This window comes from Lissotriton helveticus, chromosome 8 (genome assembly GCF_964261635.1).
Source record: "Lissotriton helveticus chromosome 8, aLisHel1.1, whole genome shotgun sequence".
NCBI classification, from domain to species: domain Eukaryota; kingdom Metazoa; phylum Chordata; class Amphibia; order Caudata; family Salamandridae; genus Lissotriton; species Lissotriton helveticus.
In genome coordinates, this window is record NC_136069.1 from 345,525,076 (window position 1) to 345,545,810 (window position 20,735).

The 20,735-nt window shown below is 42.6% G+C and overlaps 1 protein-coding gene across 1 annotated transcript in view; it reads left to right on the forward strand.

Annotated features, from left to right (window-relative positions):
- The window catches only part of POMP (proteasome maturation protein), a 47,351-nt gene that overhangs the window by 12,536 nt on the left and 14,080 nt on the right, over positions 1-20,735 (forward strand). The window contains exons 3-5 of the mRNA XM_078657128.1: positions 289-349; positions 10,625-10,726; positions 18,136-18,229. Coding sequence (XP_078513254.1) covers positions 289-349; positions 10,625-10,726; positions 18,136-18,229 — 257 coding nt within the window. The remainder of the gene's footprint in view (positions 1-288; positions 350-10,624; positions 10,727-18,135; positions 18,230-20,735) is intronic.

Here is a 20,735-nt window from a genome sequence, read left to right on the forward strand (position 1 = left end):
TCTCACACCTGCCAAGTAATGTTTAGAGAGTTTTCTAAAGTAGTAGGTTGATTGAGAAATTAAGTATTGTTTGGGTGGATTCAGAATAATGTATATCTCTGAAATAAAAGAGAAAAATAATTGTTGCCCACCAGACACTCTTGTCATTAGTGCCACAAGTTTATTAAGGCCTCCCCATTTGTAGTCTACTGAAGGTTTAATTAACTTTTACTCAAACTCTATCTTTTTTGTTATGCACTTGTATGCTAGCTTGTATACTAACATAAAGCTTTGATTTTGGATTTACAGGTTTACCAGTTTGAAAAATGAACTGCTACCTAGCCATGTTTTGGAGCTCTCAGAAAAAAATGTAAGTGTATGATATTAAACCAATTGAATGCCTATATTAATTATCTTATATGTGGTTTAATTATTTTTGTAGAAAATATCCGTTCACTGCTAATCTAAAAAAGTGTTTCATACCTAGCAAGTCAGTAATTACATTTTTTTAAATCGTTTTTCATAGCATAAAGATTAGACAAATGGATTTTAATATTAACACATGAGGGAACTTTTTCATGAAGTTGGTCCACATTAGCTAGTTTATTTTGGCTAGTGCCTTTAAAACAGAGATGATGTAATTTTTTTGTTTCCATTTATTAATTATACAACAGTTTGCTATAGGAATTACATCTGCACAGTACACCAGTTCCTATCGACAGACCCCTAGGTTTAAAATTTTCTAAATTATTTTTATATTGAAGCATCTACATATATGATGGGTCACACTGGACGCACACTTATTGGATTCTAAAGAAAACTGTGTCTATAGGCGATCTGATCACCTATATACACTTATCTTTAGAATTCAGTTAGTGTGCGTCCAGTGTGAATTAGCAGGAGTGATACCAGGGAGATAGTTTCCCTAGGTCTTGATGAAAAGCCAATAGGGGTATGGCTTGAAACATGTCATCCTTTTAGGAAGACTGCTAGATAACATCCTCTTTTCCTAATTTCTCCCCCCCTTTAATCATACCGACTAGAGGCCAGAATAAATAGGATACACCTACTTACCAGTTATTATTAAGTTACCCTCCAGCACAAACCTCCCCCCACGCCTCTTTTAAAAACATTTTTTACACCTTCTTTATTATTGCATATTCTCTTAAGTGCTCCAGCGTAGTCCATTAGTCACAGCATGCCCACTCTGCAGTGAAACGGGATGACCCCACGATGAAGCATGCCACCAAGGGGTAGCCTGATAGGTGAGGGTTTTGCAAGAAAACTGTTTTCTCTAGTAGAGGGTTAGTCCACTTGACATTGCAAGATAACATCACCAAATGAAACCCAGCTATCTGTCTGGCAGAATCCTACCTGAGTTCTTATCTGAAGAAGCGAAGTAGGGAAACTGGCCTGTAACAGCTGATGTTTGAACAGTACTCTTTGTTAAAGATTGGTACTATTATGGATAAGCCTATAGGTATTCAGAATGGCATAAGATCCCCAGACAGCACTCAAAATATTTGTCTATAAATGGGCCCATAATGATAGAATATGTTCGTAATATTAGCCCTATAATCCATCCAAACCTGGGATGTCATTTGATAGACTGACTTTCGGGAATATCGTAATTTTCTTAATGTGGACAATTATCTTAAATGCACTGCTCTGGGGATGAAGCTGTGCACACCATGCCTGCACAAGAGTCTGAGAACGAATAGATGCAATAACACCAGATAATAAACTCTGCCTTTTATGGAAAAGTCGACTTTCACTACTTTTTAGGTCTCGCACCTGGCGAAGCGCTGTCGCCAGCGAGACCTATTGTCATCGACTAGGCTTTCAAGATTTCTCAAGGGAGACAGGAGATGGGCACGCGCAGGCTGCAGGCCGGACTGGAAATGTGAACGCGCCGCGCATCTCCTATCCCCCTTGGGAGGCAAGTCAGCACGCAGTTTCACTTTCACTTTTGTGAAAACTCGCACCATCGTTGGAGCAGCCCTTGCGGGCCTGCTCAGTTAGTATACATTGGCACTGTGCCTTCATCGGAACAAATGACGAATCCTCCAAACTCACCCGGTGTGGCGGCTGGCTGCGGCGCGGTACTGGAGCACTCCAGCTCCTCCAAATTTCTGGCAGCATGATGCGGTGCTTCCTCCTTAGGCATGGGAGCCCCGCACTGCTATCTGCCGCGCTCCCGTCACTTCAGCTCCTGCACTTCACTTCCTCTTTGGCGCTGGGGCTCCCGCTTCATCATGGGAGCCCCGGAAGGGTACAGGCGCTGCCTACACTGGCCGCACGCGCGAGCTGCAGGGCACGAGCCGCATGTGAAAGTTACATGTACAGCACATGCGCGGGCAGCGCTCGCCCTCCCAGGTCTCCTCCCCGCCTGGATGTGGAGCTGCACCTGCTTTCTGTTTTGCCGTTCCCTGCCACCTGAGACTGGGCTGTGAGCTGCTTCTTCCTTCCCTGCCAACTTGAGCCCCTCAAGCTAGTCTGTTGCATCCCCTCCTCGTCCAACTCATGTTTAAAATTATTGCCAGTCTCGTCCTCAATAAGTCCCTGCTGTCCTCTCGTGCGGTAGTCAGGTGGTTGCTACTTCCCCGTGCCCTGGCACTGTTAGAGGAGTTGTCTCCTGCGTGCGGGATCCTTCTCTTGCTGAAGTCTTGAACCGTTCCAGCCCCCCGATGTCGTGTCTATGAGCGCCTTCACTACAACAGCTGCTATTCCCCCCATGGTTTGGCCACCGCTGGCTCTCCGCTGCTGCCCGGCCCTTGGCGGTTCCCATACAGACTCGCTAAAATGCACTGAATCCGTTCTCCGCACATTAGCCTGTCCCCTAAGAGGCCCGCTCTCCAGCGTCTCTCGGAGGGACCAGCGCAAACCTGCCCAGAAAGCGTAAGATCACCCTCGTTGTTTCCTGGCTCTCTGTCTCCCCAGTGTCATTTCTGCGGGGTTACTTAACAGCATTTTCCCTAATTGCTTCCTCAAGTAACGGTCTCTAATAAACACTCCTGTCCCAAGAATAGCTGCATGCACGGGCACCTTGTTTAATATTCCAGGCTACCTATTTTCAGAATTGCGACAGCTTAGGGTAGACACATTCCACGTGAAGGTATTGCAGGGCTACATGCCTAAAGCATTTTTAAACTTGGAAACGCCCAGATTCTGTTTATCCAGTTTCTCTTACTGCAGGCCTGGTGTGCTTTGGTGCCTTCTTTACAAATTGTCTGTGCCTTCTTTACCCCTGCCCTCCCTCCCCTTTTCTGTGCCTCCCCCCCCCCCCCCCCGCCCCATCCCTCTCTCGCCCTCCCTCGCTCCCATTGTCCGTGATGCCTACCATTTACCATTCAATAGGTCTCGCATTTACACAAGTTTGAGCTATAGGCATTGTAAATAATGCCATTTATTAATGTTTTGGTTTTTAAAACATAAATAAAACGCATTGTGATTTACAATGTCAATCGCTTAAACTCCCATAAATGCGAGACCTGTTGCATTGCAAATGCTTGTTCAATCGGGAAATCAATATGGTACAAAACGCTTCACTTGTGGTTTCAGTTTCCCTCAAGGTTTTTTCTTTTTGTGCTGGATAATGCGGTCAGTTGGAGATTAGCTTTGCGTCTGCCAGCACCCACCCACTTACCTGGGACTGGTGCTCTGACCAGTCTAGGCCTTTTTGGATCCAGACTCGCACCTCAAGGCTCCCACCACGCTCTCTCTACACTCACATTTTACTTGCTCTAGCTCTCTGCCACATTATCCCTCGTTTCTGTTGTCTGCTCTCTTCCACTTTTGTCTCTTAGTGACTCTCCTTGTTTTGCTTCTTTTTGTGTGTTTTCTGCTCTTTCACCACTTTTCCCCTCATTGGGCACTTCTCTCTTTGTGCCTTTTCTCTCTTTCGAGCCTCTTTTGGTGTTTCTGCTCTTTTCTCCACTTTGTGTCCCTCTCTTTTTGGTGGCTTTCACTCTTTCTGACCTGTTGCAATTTCTTTGCGGGCTTCTGTTTGTGTGCTTTTCTCCTCTATGGCTCTGTTCTTTTCGTGCCATTTATCAATTTCTTTCTCCCGTTTAATGCCCCCGTGCCCATTTCAGGCACCTTTCCTGCATACTTTCCCTCCGCCCCCGCTCCTTAACTGCCCCTCCTACGTTGGCTTACCGCCTCTTTTTCCTGCTCCCCTCCCCACCCAACACATTCCCCACCCACTTGGGGAAATGCCTCACAACACACCATACCCAAGAACTACTCTCGCCCACCACTGAAATCTGGGATCGCCTCAGCAACAGACCCAACACACACTGCAGGACATACTCTGTATCCAATCTTTGCAACGAGCAACAGGATCATGTACAATGCCTCCTCACCAATCACATGAACCAACCACTCCATCATATACTTCCAGATCACCACGCCACAAGCCAACGTCAACCTACCCAGCCGGAGCCCGAAGCTGAAAAAAAGTATCAGAGGCTGACTGGTGTAACTCTTACAAAACGGACCAAACCAACACCACCAACAACCTAGACAAGAACATCACCAACTTAAACATGTGGATCAAGCACTTGGCAGACTCACTCGCGCCAAACAAAAGAAAAAAAGGACCAGTAAACAAGCCCACTGGTAAACAGATGACGTCCGGGAATCACGCTAAATTATTATTTACACCAATGCTATTTTGAGTTTTGGAAGTGATTTCTCTCAAAAGCGTCAGGCACGATGTTTCTTGGGTCCAGCTGGATGATCTTTTTACAGTTGATTTGGGAGTTCGGTGTGAGCTATTGGGGTTTTGAGGATTACGAATTATTCAATTCAGTGGGATTGAAGCATTCAGTTATTCAATAGGACAACTATCTCCAATCCTCGGACTTTTTCTTTATATGCTTTGAGTAGGTAAGTAATTGCCTAAAGTTGTTAACGTTTTGTTGTTTTTGAAAGGTGAGTGTCTCTAGTTACCCCAGTTCTAAATGGTAACCACCAGACATGTTCTCTGTTGAAAGAGTAGTAGCCAGGTGTAATTTGTCTTTTTTTTTAATGTAGATTATATAGTCTAGAATAGATGGTGTAAACGTCAATGGTTGCTGCTGGAAGTGTTCATGCAAGTACCAGAGCAATTCCTGTGCTGTTTCAGTTTTCTCTCTCTGCCCTAGTGAACTTGTATTTTCAGCATTCTTGCTCTCCAAAAATACATTGTGAATCCCTGCTATAAGTAGTCTTAAGTTCAAATCGGAGACTGTGTCAGAAATGAAGACATAGTGTACATTGGTGGATATGCAATAATGCACACTGCCTTTTACAAGAGGGGTAATGCCTACAATTTGAAAGGATATAAGCTCAAACGTAGGTGATGATTTTAGCATTGGAGTAGTGGGTGCTTCATGGCTTGGACTTTCTACGTTTTTTGGGTCTCAATTATTTGGGAATTCGTTGATATGGATTATGTAGTTCCATTTCATTGTTCCAAAAGAACGAATGAGCTGGTGACGTTATCTGGAGTTAACATACAGTGAAAGTTGTAGGAAGCTGGGTGAAGAAGCTGAAGCTACAGTAGTGGATTAGCAAAGGCGATTTGTAATGCAGGGTGCTTTAGTTTCTGAACGGTTGAAGATCGCTGGCATAAACACTATTGCTACTTATGCTAAAATTGCTGCAGGCCAGAGAGAGCGAATTAGTTCTAAGGATGATTTTGACTTCGGCTTTAGCTAAGAGCCCAATGCGCAGAACCACATAAAGTGAATATGAGTAGACATTTAAAGGTTTGAAAGGAGCTGCTAGTAGACCTGAAATGGCAGTCAGCATTAGGTTTTTCTTCACGAAAGAGGAGCCTTATTTGTGGAATTGCTGTGAACAGTGGTGAATAATATATTGTTCTTAGACTAGACAAAGGAATTCTGATTGGAGGTGGTAGGTTAGCTATACAGAGGATTTCAACTAAAGCTATTAGAAAGAGTATAATATGAGGGTGAAAAGCAATAAAGTACTGAGGGGGTTTGCATATTGGTCTTCTAAGATGATATTAAGTGAGTAGCTGGGTGTTGAAGAAGGACCTTTAGATAAAATACTCCTGCTGTGTTTCAAGCAAGGAAACTGCATTTTCATGGCTTGGTGGTCCTTGTACCATGCTGGCTCCCTTCACCCAGTACATGGCAGCTCGGCAGAAGATGGGTAGCGCAGTAATGTTAAGATCCGTTTAGTTGTGCACAAATGTGAAGCAAGAGAATGAGTGATCACCTGAAGGCTGGGCATGTGTCCGGGACTGTGGTCTAATGCTGTGGCAAGGGGCTCAGATGTTTGGGTAGTGGCTCTCTAGCTGTGTGAGTCTCCAGGTCAGTGGATGTCTGGCTCAACAGCGAAGGTGTAGTCGTGCTGCCCCCATGTTCAGGATGTTAGTTGAAAAGATTTGTAAAGCACACTGCAACCTAAAAAGCATCTGGCATTGGCTAAGATAACTAAAATTGAGGCTTGAGCATTATTTAGTGTAAGGCTTAAGTTTTCAGCAATTTCCTGAAAGCAAAGTTGTTGAACATAGGCCGAAGCGGAAGGGTAAGGCTTGTCAAAGAGTTCACAGGCAACTGTGATGAAAACTGCATTTCCGAGCTCCCCTGCTACAGTATGCTCTGCAAATGTTGCACTTCAGAAGGGCACCTCTCTTGCTGCTCACAATGTAGACAATAAAATGATCCCTGTGAGGGCAGGGTAATGACAGTTCTCACAGTATTCGTTGCTCTCACCAAACCTTGCACAGCCCAGATCGAAAGTCAAACCCTGCTTCATTCCTGCCACTGGCTAGACCAGGTCAGTCCCTACCACACAATTGATCTGCTGATCTCAGAGCAAAGTATGCATAACAAAAGTGGGAGCACCTAGGGACTGACTGTCGAGAGCGATCCCATGTTTATGTTCTCAGACTGCTTCATATTGATTCTTGCAATTTGTTTTTAATTCACTAAATATGATTTATTTCAGTGTTTGGTGCTGGAATAACAAAGAAGATAAAAGCAATACATTCTAATGATTGCTCCCAGCCATTCTACAAAATCATCAAAGTATAATCCTTTGTGCTCAATAATTATTCTGGTTTGTGGCACTTTTGAATGTGTATTGTGTGCCTCAGTTACGACTACTGCTGCAGCCAGGAATAGTCTTCAAGTAAGGACTGTGATTTTATGGCAATAGATTTAGTTAATAATTTAGCCCTCCACGGTACAGCGTATTCAGTCAGAAGAAGACATGACATCCGTGTACCTTGTGGAGGACTTTCTGGTTTAGTTTGACAGCCCAGCAGCAAACTACTTAACCTACAGTGCAGGTCCTGCCTTGTAGCAACTGTTTGGGCTATTGGTTGCTTTCTGTTGGGAATGACCATCTTTAGTGTGGTGACCCCCGCAAACCTCAGATCAGCTTTAAAACTCTGTGCCCTTTACCCCTGCTAACCAATAGTAAAGTGACTGGCTCACTCTTTAAATATTGTTGAGTTGGTATACTCCTAATTGGTATATTTAACTTGCCTATAAGTCCCTAGTAGATAATACAAAACGTACCCAATGGCCTGGAAGTTAAATGCTAATAGTGGACTGCAGCACCTATTGTAGCAACCAATTTAGTGTCAGGGCAAAAATGGTTTCATGCTTACCACTGTAGCCTAACTAACCGTGCAAAAGATGCACTGCGACCTTTCAAAATAAAAACTTTTTGACAGGTAAGAAAACCTTCGTTTTAAATATTAGTAAGTCACCCCATGTAAGCTTTGTTACCCACAAGGTAGGGTGGATGATGTTTAAAAGTGGGACTTGTAGAAAGTTAATGTTAACATGTTCCTATAGTGACAGGGCCCTAAATGGTATTTTCACTGGGAAAGAGGCCTAGCTTTTCTATGTAGAAAACCATAGTACAGATGAAAGTACTGATGCTGTATCTCCAGAGTACAACTAGCTAGAAAAATAATGTAAAACTATTTTTATTAGCTAAATTCAGTAGTGAAGTCAGATTTTCATAAATATTATGAACATGTAACTTTTAGAAAGTTACCTTTTTCCTGCCTGAAGTTCCTTGAGACTAATTCACTTAAGTTATCCAGCTTCTCCCACCCAGTGAGAAGCCTCGAATATGTATGAAATCCCCCCCCCCCCTCCCCTCCCGGAGCAAACAAGAGGCTGATCTGAATGGGCACAGATGACCTTTCTGAGTTTAGCAGAATATGCAGTATAGGGGGGTGGTGGCGTCGATTTTGCCAGCACAGTGTCAAATTCTGTTTGACAGCTGTTGAGTCACAAGTAATAATACGCTCTCAAAGTAATGTTTGGTAAAGAAAGTTCTGTGTTTTTTAATATTTATTCTATTTTTATGTACTTTTATGGCTTTCAAAAAATGGAAACCGAATAAAGTTGATTTGATTTGATTTTGAGTCACAAGTAACTCTTGGGGCACACTTGAAAAGGAGAGAACAAGATAGCAAGACATTTCTTGTGGACTTCCTGTCTGGTTGCTGAAGGACCCTGCTTTTTGTCCTACAAGACTTCTGTCTCTGGGTTTGTTGTGGGTACAGTACCTGCTCCAAATTGGATTTTAGTGTTAGATGGTGGTTGACACTAGCATTACCACAGTAAACCTACCGCAAAGACCCCCAGCCTTTCAGAGCCCATGTTTAGTGTTGCCGAAGACATTTGCTATTTTGAAAATGATCTGAAACTTGATATTTTGGGCCTATTTGCAGTAAGGGATGCAGAAACGGATGCAAAAGTTAGCAGGGTTATCCCTGAAAGCTTTTGCCCTATTGGTTAGGGTGTGCTCAGGAGTTGTTCCCACTGACTAGCTAGTGCCTGACATAAATGTGGCTTCTAAAGGTACCCACTTTACACTTTCTGGACCAGTGAAAGATCAGAAAAGTGCTGCACCGGCAGCCTGTGTCCTGATTGGGATCAGTCAACTACTGAACCTTCTCCCTCTCGTACTCCATAATGGCGCAAACTCCAAGGGTTATTTGTCAACAAGCTGTAAGAAGTATTTTGCTGGAAGTACCCAGCTGACCAGTGGCTACTAGACCTGGAACGGACTCACTTGTTGAGGGCAGAGAAATCTGCTGATGATCAGTCCTTCCTAAATAGAGTAGGGGGACTGACACTGTGACATGGCGGTCCAGTGGAGAATAATGGCATAGTGACAGGAAACTCTTTAATTCACTCTAAGCAAGTTGGAGGGGGCACTGATTTGGTGGGCGGGTCAACGTCTATATATATATATATATATATATATATATATATATATATATATATATAATTTTTTTTTTTTTTTAAGGATTCCCGACTTTCTTTTAACGTGTGTCCACCAGATAGTAAACTTTGTTCCATGCTGACAAAAATATTTATAGACCACTGTCTCCATTCGGTTACTAAAGAGCAAGGCCAGTTTTGTAGGTTTGTTTATCTGTTTATTGAGATAGAACCTTTTCTGATATTTGTCAACCATGACCACTTTGTTGCAGATTATCATTTGCAGGCTAATTTGTGTAATCTTGTCATGAGCAGTTTTTTTAACCCCATGTAGTTTGGTTCTACTCTCCTGTTCAGTTTTAGGGCATTTCCTCTGTATCTCTGGTGCAAATCCTTGATTAAGTGATTTGGAGGAATATCACGTGATGTGCTTTGCAAAAGATGAATGAGGTTCTTGGTTGGTGAGTAGTATGAGGGGTCAATAGAGGCTAGTAAGTTAAATAGTGGGTTTACCTACAGTTTGGTCACCCAGTCTTTCCATCAGTGCACTACTATTCTGAATCCGTAGCCCCCATGTGTGTGCGAAGTGTGCATTAATTTTTAATAGTGTCTACGTTTCTGCTCCTTTGTACCTATAATTTCAAATTTAGCTTGCACAAATGATTCTAAAAATCGTTAGCTATCGTATTCATTCTATTATCGGGGCCACTGGCATTATGCGGCAGGAGAGGGCCAAATTATGCAGCAGAATTGACCAAATTATGCAGCAGGAAAAGACTAATTATGTAGTATAATGAGGCACATTTTCTGATCGTATTATTTCATTAGTTTGTTATTTTTACACTTGTTGACACTGTTAAGCATAAGTTTTATCTTGTTAGTACCAGTTTATTGCCAAAACATAGCAGTAAGCAACAGAAAGCTAACCAGTCAACCTTTGCCTTCCTCGGCGTACAACACATGTTGCTTTATTTTTAGTAACATTTGAACATTTGGAGATAGAATCTTTATTTTTTTATTTTTGTTAATATCTGCCAATTATGCTGCAGATCTATAGGTATGCGAAAAATGCCAGGGACGCAAAATCGCATAATTCTAGTTGCCCTGACTGTAATGTCAGTTGCCTACTACATTTCTTGACCCAGTTATTAAGTCAGTTGTCTACTGTGCCCCATACTGTCTTATTTTGTTTGTTAGCCATGTGTATTTGAAGGGACTGTTTCAAAGTAGTACAGTTTAATTCTTTTGCATTCCAGTAATGGTAAACCTTCCAGACTTGTGGTAAATAATCCATTAATTACAATTGCGAGCATACATTAAACTATTTAGCATGGCATATGTCCCAAAATACACATTACCATACTTTGAGTGAAGCTGCACATTGCTGTCCTTGGAATTAATTATCTGCAAATGTATGTTGATGGTGTTTTTTTGTGTAGTTTCAGATAAATGAAGAGAAATTGAGCTTTGCTACACTAAGAAATATTCAAGGTTTGCATGCACCATTAAAGTTGCAAATGGAATACAGAGCAGCAAAACAAGTAAGTCCTTTTTTGTAAATAACAGTGCTCATGTTCAGGGTTCAAGACGTGTCAATAATATTAATTTACAGAGACGGCATTCTACATTGGTACTGCATGGTTCATTTCACATGTTTACGCTTGATATCAAGGTTTAGCAGCCAGGCCCTTTCAAGCCTTGCCTGCTATGTTTGACTGTGACTGAAAGTGTTAATTGGGATGCAATAAACCATGTGGCCGCCACCCACAAAAATTGACCGTGCACAGCATCTACTAAAGAAGCATTAGTAAAGCAGACAAGTCTTGCTTTTAAAAAGTGAATACTGACCTTTTGGCTTTGCCAATGTTGGCATTGGTGCTCCCACACACATTATTTTTTAGGTCTCGCTGGCAATGCATCCGTAAGGATGCATTAGTCCAGCTGGAGACCAATAGCGATCACTCTGGGGGGAAGGACGGACCAGAGGGTGTGCGAGCTTTTCTAGCTGGATTCGTGTGCGCGAACGCGCACGTCGCGTCCCGCGCCGTACACATCGCAGACAGACACTCGCTCACACACACACACACACACCCCCCCCCCCCCCCACAGTCACACACACACACACGCACTCCAAGACACATACACACACGCACACACATACACAGGCCGCCCCCGCGCGCGCACACATGCTTCCCCGCCCCTTCGCCCGCCCGCAGCTCAGCAACGCACTCACTGGCTTCCTCTCCTCAGCTGCAAGGCCCGGCAGCAGGACTCTTCTTCCCTCCTTCGGCAACGGGGCGCAGGGTAGGCTCCTGCCTGCTCCGGTGCTCCCAACACGGCTCCAATCGCGGCTCTTCCGTGGGAGGCGGGGTAGGCTCCCGTCCTCCTACTTCCTGTTTCCGGTTGTCGCGCCGGCCTGCCTGACTGGTCGCAGGCCGGCAGAGTGACGAGGATGTTGGATTTGCGGTATTTATTTATTTATTTATTTAGTTATTTATGCATTTTTATATAGCGAGGACTTTACACGAAGGCGGTATTTATTTATTCATGTATTTATGCATTTTTATATAGCGCGGACTTTACCCGAAGGCGTCGGAGGCTTCACAACAGGAACAGAAATGAAACATAATGAGAAACATTACAAAAGAACAGGTTGCAAAAACATACGTTACTTACATAAGGTAATAGTGACAATTGTGAGCAACCAAAATACATGAGGTAGTCAAAAGTGCACAAGAGGAAATTAAAGTGACAAGTTTGCAGTTATAAGAGAAAACAGAGTATGATTAGAGGTATAGTCCTGCAATAAGTGCTAGACACTCAGGCTCAGGAACAAGCGTTACATGGGCAAGGTGGCACTTGTGCAAGTATCAAAGGTAAAGACATGTGAGAGGTAGCAGCCGTGTGTTGCAAGGGCAGAGTGGTGTGTGCATGTTACAAAAGGGCACCGAACACCAGTACATGGAAAATACTGCAAAAAGGCAGACCCTCCAATCACAGGCATACACTGGGAAGGCACTTACATGGTCATGGAAAGTAGAAATTATCAGTAGTGGGAAGTCTTCCTCACAATAGCAAGAGGACGTGAATTACTTTTGGAGGTGTCTCTGGAGGAGGAGAACTTTGAGGTCCCTTTTGAAGAACAGGTTATGCATGGAAATGTACACACCTCGGGGTGCACAATGCTTGTCTCAGGAAGTTCCCGGTGTCTCTGGAGAGCTCCCGTGCCCTGCAGTGTTGACTGGCAGCTGTAACCTCTGACGAGGGTTCAGCTTCTCTTTCGATGCTGCCGGTTGGTTTGTGTTCCTGTATGTCTGGTTTCGGATGCGCTTCTAGCGCCTCGGACCCGCTTCTAGCGCTTCGGACCCTCTGTCTCTGCTCCGAGACTCAGCAGCGCTTGGTTTTGTTGACAGCTCGTGACATCATGCAGATGACGACTGAAAAGAGACACCTTCATTCCTGCACCTATATTCGACTGACTTGAAATAGGGCGGTTCATGCCTCAGCTGTCTGTCACAGAATAAAGTCGTACTTAGACAGCTGCTGTTCCACTTAATGTTTACGGATAGGTGACGTTTTGACATTAAAATAAAATGCTGCCTATGTAGCACTTCCCTTCACGCTCCTGTAATTTGAAGATTGCACTTCATGTATTATTACCCAATTAAATGGCACAAAGCTTAGAATTAAAAGCGGGACAGATTAATAGGATTTCATCTGAAGCTCAAGTTACGCCGCTCGCCTGTCTGGCGCTTTGACCGCATAATTAACTATAATTGGTCTGACTGAACTAGCTCGGGTGAGTCAGTTCGTATCGTTTCCTCCCCCTTGTCACATTTCACTTGCTGAATGGTGTGTGTTGAAGCGTTCGCAGTCCTTTTCTACAAGTGTGTGCAGCAGGTTTTCAATATTGTGAATGGCCCGCGCAGACCTACCAAGGACCTTTACAGTAAAGCCAGCATATTGGTACGTCCCTGGTAGCACCGTGGGCCCGTCTAGCCCCAATTAACCTCTTCTTCATTGGTTTCCAATAGGTTTACTGCTTTCAAGTCGCGCCATCCCACCTCGCCTTTCCATACAATAACTGATAATTGTTTTATACAACTTTGTGATTTTTATACATTTGTTACCACATAATTTGGCCTCTTTTTTTTATTTTTATTTTTTATACCCAACGCTGCCGCATACTATAGCCCAAGCTCTCTCTCTCTCTCTCTCTCTCTCTCTCTCTCTCTCCCTCCTCCCCTCTCTCTCTCTCCCTCCTCCCCTCTCTCTCTCTCCTCCCCTGTGTCTCTCTCTCTCTCTCCTCCCCTCTCTCTCTCTCCTCCCCTGTGTGTCTCTCTCTCTCTCTCTCTCTCTCTCTCTCTCTCTCTCTCTCTCTCTCTCTCTCTCTCTCTCTCTCTCTCTCTCTCTCTCTCTCTCTCTCTCTCTCTCTCTCTCTCTCTCTCTCTCTCTCTCTCTCTCCTCCCCTCCCTTCCCTCTCTCCCTCTCTCTCTCTCGCTCGCTCTCTCCTCCCCTCCCTTCCCTCTCTCTCGCTCTCTCTCCTCCCCTCCCCCCAGCCCGGAATACAGTACCACTGTGATCACAAAATTCTTAAGCACCCTGCAACACTGGGGATTTACAGGAATCCAAACACCAGCGTAAAGTACTCGAACAACAATGACGTCTGTCTTATAAATGTCACAAAAAAATGTTAATATTTCACTTCTGTTCTTGGATTTTCGTGAAAATACAACACATATTGCATTACAAATGCTATAGGTGTCACATTTGTGAAAGTTAAAACTATTGGCATTGTAAATGACAAAGCTATTACTTTAGCTATTACTATAGCTATTTTCACAACCAACACATAAATAAAAAAAATTTAATTCACAATACCAATGGCTCAAACTTTCCTAATGCGAGACCTATTGCATTGCAAATGCTTGTTATTTGATATCGCTGTTCTGAAATGCCATGTTGTATGCTGTTTTAGAACAGAAAATTAAAAAAGTGGAAACTACTGATGACGCATACACATTTGTGAAGACGGCAGCCAACTTGGAACAGTTTCCAGGCAAAGAGTGAGGAAAGGCAAAGCTGAATAATATTCAACTTTCGGAACATTTGGAAAGATTCACACCCTTCCCAGTACGGCTTTCATGTAGCACTGAACCAGTCCTTCTAGAGATTGCCGATTTCCATCAAGCTGACATTAGATCAAGGACCAAATGGGACCTTGATATTATTAGATCTTTTTGTGGCATTTAACCCCTCTCCCACACCATTCTCCTGCACAGACTGAGAGGCGTTAAAGTGAGAGGACGGGCGCTCAAATGGATTTGTTCCTTTTTGGGAAAAGGTTATCTCATAAGCAGTTCATTTCATTCAAAAACAATCCTCGGTTGCCCTAAAGTCTTTTAAATGCTGGTTGAGAGCAGCTCTGGATTAGATGCGAGCCAGCAATTTACAGTATAATTCTGATGAGACCAAGATTATTTGAGGCATTGACTTCCTAGACATAAGAGAACTGCTTTTAACCCGTTTTGCCCCCTTCTCCGCCCGGCAGCTAGAAATCTGTGAATCAAATTAGATTACCATTTATCATTTCAACCTCGGATCAACAAATGGTGGGATCTTGTTTTGCATTTCTCAGGTCCTTAAAGAAATTACTGTTCCTTCTACCGATGCACTCCAGGAAATTAGTGGTTTCAGCCCTGAATATGTCCAGATTGGGCTATGAAAACGTGCTCTATTTAGGTTTATCTGCATTTCTTATTAACCATCTGCAGAGGGTACAAAATACAGCAGCACATGTGCTGTTAAAAATTCCTCAACATGATCAATTTCACAGCATCTTACTGCTTTGCATTGGCTGCCAATTAATAAAAGGATTTTGTTTAGGACTGTCGCATTTGAACAACGGGCCTATTAGGGCTCCGTCCGCAATATCTAACAGATTTATACACTACCAGCGCACGAGGGCCTGGCGCTCCTTGCATAGTTCACTTGTTGTGATCCCCAAAATCAAATAGACTATGAAAGGCGGCTCTTCCTTTTCGGCAGTGCAAGCCTGAAACCGCCTCCCAGTGAAGATGTGTAGCTTCGAAGATGAACTGGCCTACTGAAAATCTCTTAAGACTTGGCTCTTCAGGTTGTGATGTGGTTTCTCGTAATCTGCAGTTGTTTTTCTCCTTGCCCTGGAACTCTCCTTGTAGCAGCTATGCATGTTACAAAACCTGTCATTCATTCAAGCCAGGACCACATTGCATTTTGGGACATGCAGAGTCACATAAGTGTGGGGTGAGATTCTAGCATGCAAAGTGATGTAGATTTAATGGCAAACATAGCATGAAGTGTTAAATGGCATGAAGCCACTTCACAGCTCTAAAGATAAGGAAGGAGGGGGCTCATCACTAAAACAGGAGATGCATGCTGAAGTGGCAATTTAAATATAAGATACATGCATTAGCTGGTAAAATCTCAGATATTGTCTCTGAATATATTCAGAAAGAGGAATTTGTAGCTAATGTGTACAAAATTGTGCCGGCCTCCACACAAACTCTTTTCAGTGCGAGCTTCTGCAGTACGTGTTAGTTCTCATCAGATTTTCCTTTTAATAGCATGTACTGCCTTGTGTGTATAGTGAGATAGGCTTGTTGTCGGGCACCAGGGAACATACAGTCAGTTGTTTTTTTGACAATAAAGGTCTTACTCCAGAATTGAAACTTTTATAGATTCACATGCTTAAATCATTCTCCGCCATTGAGATGGGAGTCCCCGGTACATCAAAACAGCAATGCGAAGCCAATACAAACCAGAAACCAGGCCTAGGCCCATTTCAATCTTGTAGCATATATCTATTGTTTTGTAAAAGAGACCCAAACTTAATCCTAAACCAATCGGGCCCTCTCACCCCCTGGAACATTGCTGAGAGAACCTTAGAACCTCTTATTTTCTACCGCACATTGTGCTGGGGAGTCTCCTCTGAGATCTGCTCAGCCTCTTCTACTACTTCAGTGGTTAAAGACCAGTTTTCTTTGCTTCAATCAACCTCTTTTTCTTCAGTACTGATTTAGCTTTTTCTGGCATAGCCATGTCAGATAAGGAGATAAAAGAGTCTTTTAAACCCCGTGCCACCTGCTCTAAGAAAAGGCTTCATACAGACGACCCTCACAGTGAATGCATTTATTGCCTGTATCCCAACCATAAGGCAAGTGTAGAAAGTATGTTGTACCTTTTCAAACTAAACTATGAGGGATCATGAGAGACTCCTTCTAATGTTGTCTGATACCAAGGAAAATAGTCTATTGTTAAAAAAAAAAAAAAAAAAAAAAAAGTTCTTCTTGCACATGGCTGTAATTGGGATAGTGGGATCTTCAACCATGAGCACTGACATTTTAAGTTACCATATTACTTGTTCCAGCTTAGCTTAGGAGAAGCCTTTAATAAAGAATATTGTGTGACTTTCTTTAAAAGGGGGGTTGCACTAAACCAGCTCCAAATAGACAAAACCACCTTTGTGCAACAGGGTTGGGGGTGTGGGGGGAGGTGGGATGGTGTTAAATGCTTAAAAAGCAAGCAGTGTGTGGGGAAGCAGTGGGCAGGCTGAAGAGTCAGATGGAGTAGCACAGAGCATGAGGGTCAGGAATTTAAGGAGTCTCCATGTGAAAGTAAGAAAATATGCACCCTTTTGAATTACTGTATTTAAGCAGTGGATACAAGTCATCCAATCAAAAGGATGGTAAATCAGCAGTGTTCTAAAAAGATACAACACAAGAAGAATGAGAACAATTTAATAAGAAGCAAGTATATGTACACGAGGGAAACCCAAAAATCATAAGGGACAAAGGGTACTTGATTAATTCTAGAGACAACAAAAAATGGAATATAGTTCTGGATACACAAATCAATTCCATATACAGATTCAATGATCAGAGTTTTCAATTTTATCACCACAATTCGATCAAAAATGTGAATTACCCCAGCCAGAATAATTTCAAAAACCAGAGATCAAGAGAGCAAATAAACTATGAACTGAAACACTGAGCAAAAAACCAATAATGCACAGAAAACCAGGTGTTAAAAACGGACAACAGACATATACAGGCAAACAAACATTATTCTCACACCTTTAGGTCCCTTCTTATTAAAAGCAAAACACTACTGTACCCAAAAATAAAATACTCCAAAGGATAGTGTACCGGGTCAGAGTGTATGTCGACGACCTTTCGATCCCGTAAAAACACTGGATCATCATCATCAGGACTGAGGGTCAGTTGCCTGGCATTGAATCTATTGATAGATTACATGAAGCACCTGATTTTTCAACAATCTGTAACTAAACAAACAACATGATTTTTCAACATAATTTGTGCGTGGCTATGCGTATCATACGACGATGAAGCACTAGTGCTGCTTCTATCGACACACGTTTTTAACCAATTTAGTGACTGGAAATAGATTTATAAAGCACTTTAGTGTATTTTGTTTTAATGTATTAGACTCTATTGATTTTCATGTATTTCTGACTTTGTTGGTTTTTATTTCATTGCGATTCTGTGGGTTTGTCTAAACCCACTTGGCAAAAACAATAAGCTTTCTTTGTACATGTCCATACTTTCTAGTTGTTCGCTCGCAGCCTCTGCCATGTTTTCTAGATTTCATTTTAGTTATGTAATTTTGTGTGTGCCGCCATTGTCTTTAGTAGCAGATCTGAAGACTAATATCAAATATGAAGTTATAGGTCTGGCCACCTGTTAGTGACTCAACTGCGTCACCTTAACTTAAGTATATTTGCATATTCACTATTTGACTAACTGCCCCTTTTTTAAAGTTTCCTCTCTTTTTGTCATTGCTGTCTTGTTAATTGTACTTTACTTTTGGCATCTTTTTTAACATTGATTGGCTGCATTGCGGTTGTATATAGAGGGCTGGTGCCACAAAATTGTAATTTTTTTATTTGCAGATCCAGCGTCTCCCGTTTCTTCAGAGCTCAAACATTGCCCTAGATTCCTTGAAAGGTAACGATGACTGCATTGGTTTTGAGGATATCCTCAATGGTGCGTATACATCTTTTCCATTTTTAATAGTACATTGGAGCTGGAGTCACCCGTTAACTTTACAATGGAACTCTTTCTCCAGCCCAAATTCAAAATGTGTTTGTGTTGTAACATGCATGTTTATTATTATGTGGCCAGTTATATTCAGGGTGTATTATTTGAGCTAGTGTTGATCTTATCTATGTGTACTTCCACTATTAGTGTCATACATTTGTTGGGGGGGGGAGGGGGTGCAGGTTCTAATGGACAGAGGAACAGACTGTGAGCACTTCCCTTGTCACTCAGAATCCTGTTCTAGTATGCATTTTTCTTTTCAACCTGCATGGTTATTTATTTTATTTATTTATTTATAAAGTTTGTATGTTGGGATGCCAGACTTCACTGGTGATGCAGTGCATTGTAACTCATTTCTTGTTGGATTAATACGTGGCAGAAGCAAGCAACGACTGGCCTCTTGGGTTTATGGTGACATTACCTTTTGACGTCTGTTTCTGCAACCAATACCCTGAGCAGAGGTATATATGCTGGAGATAAATGCAAGCGTTGCATTGATGCAACTCTTGCAGCACCCATCCATATCTAGGTGTGAGCCGGCAGTAGAAGTCTTGAGCTGAGATTGAGACTGGAGTTGCCTGGGGCCACTTAAAACGACGTGACTGTCCGACCACCCCCAGCAGTTAAAGTCCTCTCTCCATGGTTCAGCATGAAATGCAGATGTGTTCTTTTGTTGGCAGTGACTCTGTGTGGCATACTTTGTTATGGCTCTGCTCTGGTGGCTTCTGGTAACTGGGCCCAAGGGTAGGGTAGGAAGGGACCTATGATGAACCACAGTATGTCTTGATGCATGCTTCTGTGGTTTTTCGATAAGTAATTTAGGCCCCTTGCGCATGAACTGGGGACTTTTGTCCCTGGGTGACTTCACTGATAGACTTGAGCCACTGACTTCCTGTACCTTTTTGTTCCCAGATGGAGGTAGCCCCCCCCTCCATTCACTCTTTCACCACATCATGTAGTGGTTGTATAATTTCAAGTAATCATCCTTAATATTCATTGGTCTGCAGAGCTCCCCTTTTCCTGCTGTTCTTAACACTTTTTTCCCCACTCACTATCCCTGAATATAGTATCCCCCCTTCTGACTAACAGCTTTACTTGGCCGGTGGTCCAGTGAACTGAAGGGTACACCATGGTGAAATGCAAGTTACAGGACTAACTTGATGAATAGCTAGGCCAAGGCTCCTGGGCACCCAGGTCACAGACATTGCCTGGGATTTGCTGCCACCCAGTGGATCGTCCAGCTCATAGTCAATTGACAGCAGGCATTCTTATGGCTATACATGATTTTCAGTGATTCGTGGAGAACAAAAGTGAGGAATTCACAAATTCGGATCCTAGGAAATAGTCTAGAGTTGCTTTCCAGCTACAAGAATCGAAATACCACCTGCTTGGTCTAAGTTTGAATCCTATCAGCGCAAATTCAACCCTTTATTTTTCAGGCATTAAGTGAATGCAATTGTGTTGTCTTAAGTGCAAAAATCAATTTAGTCTGTAGCATGTGCTATGCAAAATGCCATTGTTAGTGTAATACATTTACACCTACTTACATTACACAGTATTCAGTGGGTGTGCTTCTTTTGATGCCTGCATGAAGACAGAATTCTGCGTAAATGCTCTTTTTGTTACGTTGATATCGCCCAACTCCTATTTTTTTCCCCTTAATCTTGCTGCATCCTTTTGTGTTGGCACAAGTTCATAAGCTTTCATACTTTGGTTGATCTTTTGGCTAAGTTGACAGTTGAATGCATTTTTGCTTCTCCCTAATGACATGCCGAGTCCGACAACAAACTATAACAAGGAAACAATAGGGGGCACCTGTGTAACCCTAAGAACAGTCATTCTGTCAGAAAAATTCCAAAAAGACTTCATACGAGCATGTAGAGTCACCCTGCTGATGTCACACACATTACTTTAATAGCATGTTACGTTGCATATCATTTGTTGAAAAAGGAAAACCCAGTCGGAATATGCAGACCATACATTTACATGGTACTTAACACGTGGTACAAAAGTAGTTCAGGAACAATAATGCCACACGGTTAATTAATAATTGTTATGTAAAGTAACAGCAAAGTGTATTTAACACATTAACACAGGTAGGAATGGAAACAGATGTCTTCCAGTGACAATCAAGAGGTTGAGATGATCAATATCTTGAAGAAACTGTCCTGGAAAATATACACAATAATAGGCCAAAAAAGAATTAATAGGAGTTTTAAAATTGTAATACACAGAGACAGTTCAATCCCAAACAGCAACTTATGTGGGGTCTTGGTCAGGGGATCTATGACATTTCAAAGTAGCACCCTTAGGTGGAAATTATTTTAACAGGCAATCTGGTGAGATTGTCCTGCAAATGTGAAACAGGTGAACATGGGATCTGTGCTATAAAAGGGTTTTTGAAGAAATCTGCAAGCCCTGCTGCCTTTGACTTCTGATACCTAGACTTAGA